General features: G+C 33.0%; 1 protein-coding gene across 1 annotated transcript; it reads right to left on the reverse strand.

Moving 5' to 3' along the window:
- Window positions 1-934: 934 nt before the first annotated feature.
- LOC115244379 lies at window positions 935-6,561 on the reverse strand. Its single transcript, XM_029821973.1, has 4 exons — window positions 6,551-6,561; window positions 6,292-6,462; window positions 4,815-5,000; window positions 935-1,117 (listed from the first exon to the last, which is right to left on the reverse strand). Exons 2-4 carry the CDS (start codon window positions 6,346-6,348, stop codon window positions 935-937), a joined length of 426 nt encoding a protein of 141 aa, XP_029677833.1. The 5' UTR covers window positions 6,349-6,462; window positions 6,551-6,561.
- Between the last annotated feature and the right edge of the window lie 4,995 nt (window positions 6,562-11,556).

Raw genomic sequence — 11,556 nt, forward strand, 5'->3', positions numbered from 1 at the left:
TAACAAGGCCGTAACATATAAACAATAGCGCGCTATTGTTTACGCTGCCAAGGCTGCATACCATGTTATTGATAATTCGCAGCCAAAATTATTATGACATATATACACGCGGAATATTAAATTATACAAGTATTTTAAATTATTGATCAATTATTTAGTAAACGATTAATATATATATTACAGAGCTTATCGTTATGTTAATTACTCGGACTTGTGATTCGACTATTTTATTGCGCTTTCTCAATTCGAATTATATTTAAATCGTCGAAAAGTCGAACGATAAAACATCGAACGAAATATAATTGAACTTTAAATATTTTTAAAGAAATAATTATTGCTTATAAAGAGAGAGAAAGATCTCGACAAAACAATATTTTACAATTTTGATTCCTGTCATTTCGATTCTTGATTATATGTGCATACATCACGCGAAATATGCACCTCGAGATTTATTGTTGCGATATAATTACGTATTATTTAATAATGTATGTAAAAGATAAGATATGTAAAAAATAATTAATTATTTATCATATCAAATTATTTCCCGACACTTGCCGCGATTGCGTTTAGAAAAGTAAAAGTAAAATAATTTCCAAAATAAAATAATTAATAATAAATTAATATAGTCGTAGGACTTAAGGAAAAATAAAATCTAGAGAGACACACACATAAAAAGAATTAAAAAGAAAAAAAATAGATAAAAGGAGAAATCTTGATATTTTAATTAAAAGAAAAAGAAATTTAAAAAAAAACATATCAGATATGTATATGTAAAGTGAATTGTAATTCATACAAAACACTTCAGAAAATCTTTGAAAATGTACAATATATAAAAAGGATTATATAAATATAGCGGAATGCACAATATAATTAGTAAAAATTATATTTATAATCCGATTTTTCCAAACATTTTTCATATTTTAAATTGATTTTTTCACGCTTCATCTTTATCAAGAAAAGCAGGATTTTCGCGGATGCTCTTCGATTTGTATAAATTTGACGTGTTTTTCCCTAAATTGTCGTCGCTCGTAGGATTCTTGCAAATAACGTTAGATCTGGATCTGGTAGGGATGCTGACAACCTCAGTCAACTGCATCGCTGTAGCGAACCTCAGCGCCTGAAATCAACAGTTGATTATATATATCATGGACCGCAAATCGTTCGCGTTGACGTACACGTAAAGTGCGCAATCCGTAATTTGTGCGAGCGAGCGTCAACGTCGAGACGGACGTCCGGCATAATTGGATCAATTTGTATGACGCAGCTTTGGTTCCGAGCCGATTTAATTGCCCGCGCTGTCACACACAGTCCGATTTCGCGCATGCTGTTCGCAAAAATTGAAAATATCGCTCAAAGGAAGGATCTTTGTCGCATGTCGTAGTGATCTTTCGAATTTCGCGCAGAGAATAGTTATGCCATTTAACTTCCAGCGGTTTTACGTTTTTCCATCGACATGCAGAACAAGTAAAACTTGCTGTTTAATCTTCAAATGTTTATATTTTCTATGAATTGTATTTGTGTCCGCGTGTAGTACAATTTTAAATATGCAGCAGTTTAACTCTGCGCATTCAAGACAAAATACTATGTAATCTCATACAAAGCAGATTATATACAAAGCATCTTATATATATGTAAAGCTCTTATATAAAGCAGAAAATTTAGAATTTTTATAGAAATATAAATTGATATTCTCCTTTCTTAAATTTAGTCCATCGATTAAAGCTTAATACATTTCAAAACTTAATACATTTAATTTATTGATCGATAAATGTTAATAAAATTGTTTATCTTTTGCTCATAATTATATTTGGATGTTTAAATATATTTTTACTTAATCAAAAAATTTGTTGATCAATCTAAAAATTTAATTCTTTAAGATAGTATTATTTAACATTAGATTTTATCTTCTAATAATAAAAATAGTCCGCGAGGTATATATATATAAACGCCACAAAGCAATCTACAAATTAATGATAAATAAAATAAATAAACAGGATTATATAAATATAGCGGAATGCACAATGTAATTACATCCATTTTTTTTTATTCTATTCTAGTTCCAAATTTATTTAAAAATTGTGTTACATATGAAGTTACTATCCTTATAACATTCAACGTGTAAATTGTTTTAACGTATATAATACAATCAATATTCTACGTGAAAATATAGTCAAAGTTAAAGTAAACTTAATTGATAAATTTCCAGAAATAGTGCATATTTTGCAATAATTTATTACTAAGATTTAATTTATGTTGAAATTGTTATACGTTATACGAAATCTTAATTTTTTTTTTTTTTTTTTTTTTTTTTGTAAATATGACAGTTTTGATTATTTAGAACGACTCTTCATTTTGACCCAAATTATGCGAACGAAATTACGTAGAAAATTACTGCGCCTGTAACTGACATCGGAAATTCACGACTGAATGTTACACGAGAAGTAATAGCTAGCGTAAACATGCATTTACCATATATGCTTGTCAGGCGAGCATCATGCAACATAATAATTATGTACATGTATCGAAATAGAGACAATACAACATTTACTACGCATGAGTGGCAAAGCCTGCATAATGTATTGGGTAAACCCAAACGCGCGCTCTAATTGTGTACGTTGCATTTATATGCGGTATTGTGTTTATGTGCACTTTGTGTACATAAGATCCGAATAAGATATTTGTACCAGTTAGATATCGTATATTTCAAAGGAGGTAACATTAATTGAAACGATCGAGAAATGCATTAGAAGTTTTGTATGCGAGAGAGAGAGAGAGAGAGGGAGGGAGAGAGAGAGAGAGTTCCCTCTTATAACTTAATTATAAAACACCACAAAATAAAATATTCTAATTATAGATTTTTTTCTATTAAATTTTCGCGAATAAATCAACGTTGATCTCGTTGATGAACAGTTTTATGGTCTTTCTACATATAAGGGAACAAAATTATCATTGCACCCGATACTCTCATGAATTTAGTACTGTCTCAGTTGCATTGCATCCGATTGCAATAGCAATCACATTGCAAACTGCATCGACAGCAAGCGATCGAATACAGTTCGCTGTAATTCGATCCCGAGATAGCTCGATGCGGAGTGTCAATTTAATTGGCCACGTCATTACGCGATATCATCGCTATATCCAGCATGATATTATCAGTCTGACTGAAAGAGCGCGAGAAAAGTTATCTGATAGATCGTAAATAGACCCCCGTCAATAATACGAACGTTCTATTTCTATCCGATTTGCGTATTATCAGCGATTTCGTTTGATTGATGCCATAATAGGATTGATAATCCTATTCGCATGCTCTACTTCACCAACAGATTGATTTTGTCACATCTTGTGTGTCAATACAAATATCAATTAATTTCAATGCTCGAAAGTAACATGCACATCTGGAACTGTTCCGATCTATTGATGTTTATATCCGCTTATCGTCGTAGGTCGTAGGAAAAAGAATTCGACTGAAGGTATTTTCGTTTCGTATGCTTATTTATAATCTGACGAAAGAACGTTTTGCGCGTAGCATTGGCTAAAGCTGTTCTTTAAATTTCCGGCATTTTTCTGAAATTTTAATGCAAAGCAGAAATCTCTCCTGTATTTACCGTTTATTTTATTTTATTTGTTAATAATATTTTTTTTATATATTTAAGCTATATATTATTCTAAATAATCGTCGTTTTTATTAAAGTAAATAGGAATTAAAGTTGTGACATTATCGTCTTTGTATATATCACATGCTATGCGCGATTTGATTAAAATTTAAATATTATTTCTAGTACCGTATCTCTTCTTTGACAAATATCAGTACATTTCAAGCGCTAGGAAAAATGTTCCCTCGTATACATACATGTGTAAACACACTTACTTATAATATAAGCAATTTGTATATAAACGTTTCTATAAAAATATAGGCTCTCAACAGATGCAGGTCATACAAAAATATCTGCCGTTATATGCACCAGGTTTATTTTGCAAGAGAAAAGTGGCAAATAGTGCTGCATATAACGCGTGCCATGTTATATTCGTTAAATTAATTACATTTCATAAAAGAACGTGAAGAGAAGAGAGAATAGTGAAATAAAGTTTAAACGAGAAACGTTTCAAAGTGACGCGACGGGTATGCAGAAAAAACGCTGCAATATATAAAGCAATTTCAATGAAAGATTAAAAAGTGGCAAAGCGACGCGTATCGACTCTATGTGAACAGTACGCGATATTTCTTTTTTATTGTGAACAGTAACAATTTAATATAGTTTTGAATATTTTATTGTACTGTACGCAAACGAGTCGTTTTAAAGTCCTTTAATATTAAGCGAAGCGAGCGAACTTCATAAGCTTCTTACGGTGAATGGCATCTACTTTAAACTCATCCTAGATATAACCGTAGAAATCGTCGACGATCAATCGAGAATTCCATCATCTTTCAAGCTTGATCTACGGTGAAAAAACTCTTTCGCGAGTTTTGCATCAAAATCGCCTTTCTCCGCCAATCAGTGTTTCCTAATTTCCCCCGGGGATCTCATTAGCGAAATGAAATGCGTAAAGGTGAAAGGTAATAAACCGACGACAGTTGGTGAAATGTCAAACAACACAATAGAGATTATGTTATCGTCTATATTACCGATTTTTAATGCCGGATCGAATTTCAAGAATGTAAAAATTATTTATATATATTTTGCTGGCATTTGTCGAAAACGCGTTTCGTAGCCTTATGGCCTTTGCTGACCTCGCTTTGGATTAAAGCAGAGAGAAAGAGAGGAAAGGAGAGAGAAAGACACAGAGAAATAACACAGCATTTCAAATCTCGCTACCTTCCGCCTGTCCCTGCGGGCTGAGTACAGCACCCAGATTATGTACAAGGCCATTATGATGGCGGGTATGCATACTCTCGCTATCGTGGACGCAACCTGTAGAAGCAAATGATGTAGCCCGAGCAATGTAACTGCAAGAACCGTTCCGCCCGCGATGTACCTTCCGGTACGACGTCGTTCCTCCTGCTAACAGAAATATCCCATGCGCATATTTTTTTGAATATTTTTTCATAGATGAGAATTATAGCGCGTTTATCTCGTGTTTGTCAATATTTAACTCATTAAATCGTCCGTTTTATTCGCTGATGTATCTCATTGTAGAAATGGACTATCGATATAAAAACATCGCCGTTTATGACTTATAAATCCAACAGCACGTACGGAATTAATTATATAAGAATTATTTCGTAAAAATATATATGTTGCTTCCGGTATTGCTTTATTCCTTCCATCTGTTTATTCAACCTATTGTTAGCTCGAAGAACGTTCGAGAAATGCTGTAGATTTTAAAAGATTTCAGTCGACTTCTCAATACAAGCATTTCTGAAAAATTCTTAGACTGAAAAGTTCTTGGAGTGCTTTTAACAATGAAAAAATATGTTGGAAACATCGCTCGAATAAATGTGTAGGCGTGATAGAATTTCAATTTTTGAAAAGCAACATCATAATACGCTTAAACCATATTTACATATGTTCATATACGTGTGTGTATAAAATTAAATAAATTTTATTTGAATTATCAAAGATTTTTCTCGCTCTCTCTCACACATATATAAACGCCAGATAACTGCTTACTAGTAAACAATTATAGATTATTATCTAAGCGATAAAACCTACACATTTTAATTTAAAGCAGATGTGCAACAAAATAAATTACGCGGACCCCCTCTTCACGTTTAATCCAAAATTCATTTATTTCACGTTGCCGGTTTTACGTGTGACATCTGCGAACGACAAGTGCGAAGGACGATCCGAAACAGACGACACTCGAACATTAAATACTGGCGCGCGATTGCGTCCACAGTGACAGATCCATTTTCGTTTCGCGTCCTCCTTGAATTTCTCTCGTCGCTCACGTTATTGCGCGCCCTTTAACACCCTTTAATGTTTCGCGCGTTCTTTTTAACAAATCGTGCAGCCGTAACGGTTCACGTTTTACGTAAATTTAGCCTAGATGTTGCGCAAACACGTTTACTATCGTATTCAAATTATGCTTCCGTCGGACGCAGATACGCCGAACAGAATAGAGATAACGCGTGGCATTTTACTTCCCTAAGGCATACGAGCAGAAACGATATTATCGTAGTTAGAATAGTCGTAATGGAGGCGCCTATATACGTGCGGCACGGAATCTAAACGTTTCGCTTCGATCAACCATTCGATGCGGAATCAGCTGTACGTAAGCACATAAGGTGATATTGCGATATTCCAAGGTTATCGCAGTAGAATCGCTATCGTATTCTCGCAGATAACTAACCGATTGTGCGAGAGTATTAAGATTGTCCCTCGACGAAACCTCCGATCTAAGCGGCATGGCACTAACGGTGACATAAAGTTTCTGTCGCTATTGTTTGGGTATAAAAGTGAGTCCTTTTAATTATACGTAGCACAATCTGCCGCCGAGTCATAAGATTGGTCTTTGCTTCTTCTGATAAATTCTTTTTCTCGGTTAAACGTCTCTAAGTATTATATATTAAAAATAAAGAGATATAGTTTCAGAAATTTGTCCTTCTTACCTCTGTATTTAATATTTAAAATATTAATAGCACTTTTAATTTTGAATTTTAAAGATGCGAGATATATACAGAAAAAGTTTTTTCCTTTCCTGAGTGTCTCCAAACAACCTGGAAAAATTCCACTATATTGAGATATAAGCATTTAATTATGCTCGCAAAAGCTACAAGGTTTAATTGAATATTTAACAAAGAATACGCAAAATATATTGATATAATTAAGAAATTGTGAATTGATCCGATAATTATCGAACTAATAAAATCAATAAGTGACGAATGTTATAAAAAAAAATATTAATTGTATTTATCGTATATTACAAATATGTCTATTTCATTACATTTTCAATTTTTGTCATTAAATTTTTGATCGAAATTATTTGAATTATCTGAATTATTTTGAGACTATTTTTTCATCGTATTTCTTTATATGCGAATATCAATATAAATTCAAATCGCATTAAATCTCTCGTAAAAAATGTCGTTCAAATCGCAATTGCGATTAATAATTTAATCGCGTTATACTCTTCTTTTTTATAATGCGATTACGTCATTAAACAATTGTTACAACCGAAATTAGTTCGCCAACGCTTTTAATTCTCACTAATTGTGCGAGCTGCGGATAGCAGAATTTTATTCGCAGATTTATGAATGTTGTTAGGGGAAAATTAAAGCGGCTACGTTCGTGTAGCGCGGTGAGTTTAAAGTCGCGATTAATTAAACGAAAAAGGAGCCACCGAAGGGTGGTCGCTTTTTCCCGTCCGGAAAATATTCCTCTAAGCTAACGTTCGCGTAACGTTCGTGCGAATTCCGTAATTCGCAATTAACCCGAATAAAACGTGATAAAACCATCACGCGTCATTGCACCGCGGAATTTCAAGCGTATTTTCAAGCTTGTGTCGAAAAAAAGCTTAATTATTCCTCGCACTCTCGTACCCGATCGACGCACCAACACATGCGTTAACGTAAAAAAAAATGTTCACTTCTACAGAAAAATGGATGGAGAAAGATCCGCGGGATAATCCGGCCGATTATCGCGCGATTCGCGGATCGACTCTTTGCCGAAAGACGTAGAAATGGAAAGCTCGCTCGATCTCGCATGCGGCGAACTGGATTTATGTATCGCCGGTTGTGGTTTCAAGAGCGGCGCAGCCTACGCGTTTACGCTACCGGCACAATATAAGCCAGGCAAGCGTGCTGGCATAATAAACAAAAGATACGATGAGCCAATACACCCACATACCGCAATCAAAGATGGTGCGCTCGGCTACGAGCAATGAATTGAAAAGCACGCGGTTATTGCCAAAATAAGATTATCCTTTCCGCGGATGTTCCGCGCGGATGCGTTCAGAACGCGGCTTATTGATCTAGAAAGACACGTCGCTTTCTAAATTTGCGATAAAAGCATCGACTACAAATATTCATATTTCTTCAAATATATATAAAATACATTTAAAGAAATATATCTAGCAAAAAACAAGACTAAATTCATTTGAAAATCAGTATTGGACAATTCAAGACAATCCTCAAAAAACTTAGCCTTTAATTGGGAATCTAAATGACATTTATATCAAACAATCTTTTAACTTCAGAAATTCTTTAATATTCCATGAAATATCTAGCTAAATTCATTGATTGATCCTCAACATACGTTGACTTGTGTTACTTAAGCCTCTTCTAAGAATCTCCACGTGATCCTTTTAATTTGTACCACCTAAGTCTCCCCTATAGGTATTCACGCGATTCTTTTCATTATGTGGCTTTGTTTTCGCGTAGCTATTTCCGTTTTCTTCTCGTTTTTCTTTTTTTTTCCGTCAACAGCACAATGGATGAACGTTTTTTACGCATTCTATGCCTATCCTTAGGCGCGTATATAGAGCACGAGTCGCCCTGGCATACCAATCGCAATAGAAATAATTGAGGCATAATCAATTCCGTTCACGTCCACGGTTTTCAATCGGACGGGGTCATTTGCCGAGGGGAAATAGTTCTCTCTAGGCACGTTACATTACGTTTATGCACGATCGAAACGCACACCACAATATACGTGACCCTAATAATCCTTCTTCGCGAGGTAATCCATATGATTATTAGTTGATGAAAATCCATTTTTAATGCAAAGAGCAGAAGATATAAGTTTTATTAATTATTCAAAAAATGAAAATTATTATAATAAAATATAAGAAGAAATAAAACAACAAATATAAAATCAAAACTTTTTTCATTATTTATATATAATAAATTCATGGTGTTTGAGAAATAAAAATTTATGTATGTACATGTATGTTATATAGTTTTATAGTAAAATCTAAAAATCAATATAATTTTGTGCTGCCACTTTTGCAATATGCAAAGATTACGACAAAAAAATGCGATAATGCCATAACTCTTCTTAATATATGTGTACTTAAGAAACAAGTCGGGATTATTGGGATTCGGATTACTGCAGATTCGCAGCAGTTTGCGCTGTGTTTAATTGAAGAATAAATTTTGATTAGAACTCGATTTTGCATCGATCGTTCTCGACAAAATCACGATAAACGAATTATTCTCTCCTGAAACTATAAGAAGCAAATCTGCATAGCAGATTCAGCTGTTTGATTCGCACATATAAAATTCATGGTTGTATCTATAATAAGATTGCATTTCGTGTTTCTGCACACACACACACACACACATACATCTACATGATTGATTAGTTAAAGTTTCGCAGCGAGAACAAATTACTTTTTGCATTCTTGTTGATAATTCTTCACGAAAGGAGACACGAGTGACTGGTTAAATGTTAAAATGACCGCTATTAACGTCACGATCAAGCAACTTTACAGGATTTCGAGCACAAGTAGCTCCGGTAATTGCTGTTTGCCGCCGAGTTGAACTTCATTCGTGAAATCTCGAGCTCCGCGCAAGTATAATTTTCACATGCCGTATAATTTTAAGTTGACGTTTGCTACAAAATCTCGAACGTCGCAATAATAATTTTCACATATACCGCGTAATTTTCCGCATCAATCACCGATTTGTCTGAAATGTGACGTAAAATGTTACAGACCTGCTAATCTGTCTTTTGTCTTTAATATTTTTTCTTCAAAAGTAATACTAGATAGTTTTATGTTAAAAACGATTAAAAATGCGCGATTAAAAAGAAAGTTTTGGTTATTACATTCAGAGTTGCAAATAGATAGTTATTTTTTTTTAACATAAAATAAATCTTTTCTTGATAAGATTTTAATTACAAACTTAGTTGGCATGATATTTAATATTGAAAATAAAAAAGTTACAGTTTTATAATATATCTACTACATTTTCTTTAGAATAAATTGAAAAAGAAATAACCGAATTTTAATTCATCAAAAAATATATACATAATTTAAATGTAAGTAGCTCTAAAACATTTTATATAAAGTGTCCAAAGATGTTGCAAACAAACTAATAGAACTTCTCTCCGTAATACACATAAATACACAGTAATACACATAAATCAAGAAATATTCTAGCGTTGTACTTTCTTGAGATTTGTAGGTAAGCAATCACATATAGAAAACTTTTCATTATAGGGCTTAGATATACCATTCCCTTAAAATGAGCGCCTGCGACGATGGTGGCAGATTAAAAACGTAATATCGACGATCCAATCTGGTTTTACATGAATCGTCCATTTTTACGAAAGAAGCAATTAAAAGAAGGAAACTGACAGAAATTGGTTCGCGCTAGGATTGTCTTCGCTCACGGAAGTACGTGCTATACTCGAGTTATCTCTTGGCATAACTGCTGGACCATGAATCGACCGTGGGGAGCACGAGATAATATTTCCCAGTCTGATAAGCAACTGAAGATTAACAAAGCGTTTATTCGCCGAAAACAAACATCCCGAGCTCGGCTCACCCTAGTCATCGAGGACATTAACTCAAAACTTGCGCGATTACGAACAGGGAGACGTAAATTAACGGAGTAATGCTTCCTGTAATATTGAAACAAAGTTTATCTCGGAATTATTTCGCACAGAGAGCACAAAATCTAATTAAATGTAAAATAGATATTAAGAATAATCGAATCGACGATTATTTTAAAATATTATATCTTTTGTCATTATATATATATTAGAATTTATATGTATGTATATATGTGTGTATATATACATTAAAGTATTTAATATCATCAAAACTTCATATACAATTATGTAATAATATAAGTATATAATAATTTTCTAACACACACAATTTCAATAAATCTTCAAAAACAGAAAAACAACTATAATAAAACTTGTTTATTCAAGAAGTTTGTAGTTAAATAATCGTTGACGCAATAAAGCTTAAAGTGAAGAGGAAATAGGATAACAAATCGAAATTCTTTAAAAGCCGCTTATAAAAAGATATAATGTATCTAAGATATAATGTATGTAATGATTAATGATAAATGAAAAGTATATTTTCCGCGAAATCGGATTTTCTTCTTCCTCAATCCTTTCTCTCTCTCTCTTTCTTTGGCTAGTTAAATTCGCGAATAATAGCCACGAAATCTCGTTTATTTCACGGTGAGCAATATACTCGGCGAAATTGCGAGGCGTATACTTTTTGTCAGCTAACACGTCGTAAAACTGACATCGTTCTACAACCATAGCGAAATTATTCTGTAAGCAGGAGACTTCTCTCAAGGAGAAGTGCCAGATATATTCTAGAAGTTGACCGATACGTGATCATCCAAATGACCTGATAAACATGCTGGTAATTAATAAATTTCTACACATAATATCTAATAATATTTACATGAGCGTTTTTTATTAAAATATAAAGTTAAGAATAAAAATATCTGTTATAATTATTATTTACTTATAACTAACAATTTGATTGCTTTTTTGTTTAAAATTGTTATTATTTTATTATAATAATCATGTTTTGACGATCTACTATAAAAAAATAAAAATAAAATATAAAATTTATATGGCTCCTTTATTCAATCGATAATGCGATGCAAATTTAAAATTCTAAGATTACGTAAATATATATTTTATT

This window comes from Formica exsecta, unplaced genomic scaffold, assembly GCF_003651465.1.
Source record: "Formica exsecta isolate Colony F162 unplaced genomic scaffold, ASM365146v1 scaffold812, whole genome shotgun sequence".
In the NCBI taxonomy this organism is placed as follows: domain Eukaryota; kingdom Metazoa; phylum Arthropoda; class Insecta; order Hymenoptera; family Formicidae; genus Formica; species Formica exsecta.

What these genes read in the sequence shown, in the direction of transcription:
- LOC115244379 (XM_029821973.1), bottom strand. Translation starts at nt 6,348, where the DNA reads ATGCCGCTTAGATCGGAGGTTTCGTCGAGGGACAATCTTAATACTCTC. An exon ending in TTAATACTCTCGCACAATCG is followed by an intron (nt 5,001 to 6,291) that starts GTTAGTTATCTG and finishes TATTTCTGTTAG; the next exon opens with CAGGAGGAACGACGTCGTAC. An exon ending in CCCGCAGGGACAGGCGGAAG is followed by an intron (nt 1,118 to 4,814) that starts GTAGCGAGATTT and finishes TGTTGATTTCAG; the next exon opens with GCGCTGAGGTTCGCTACAGC.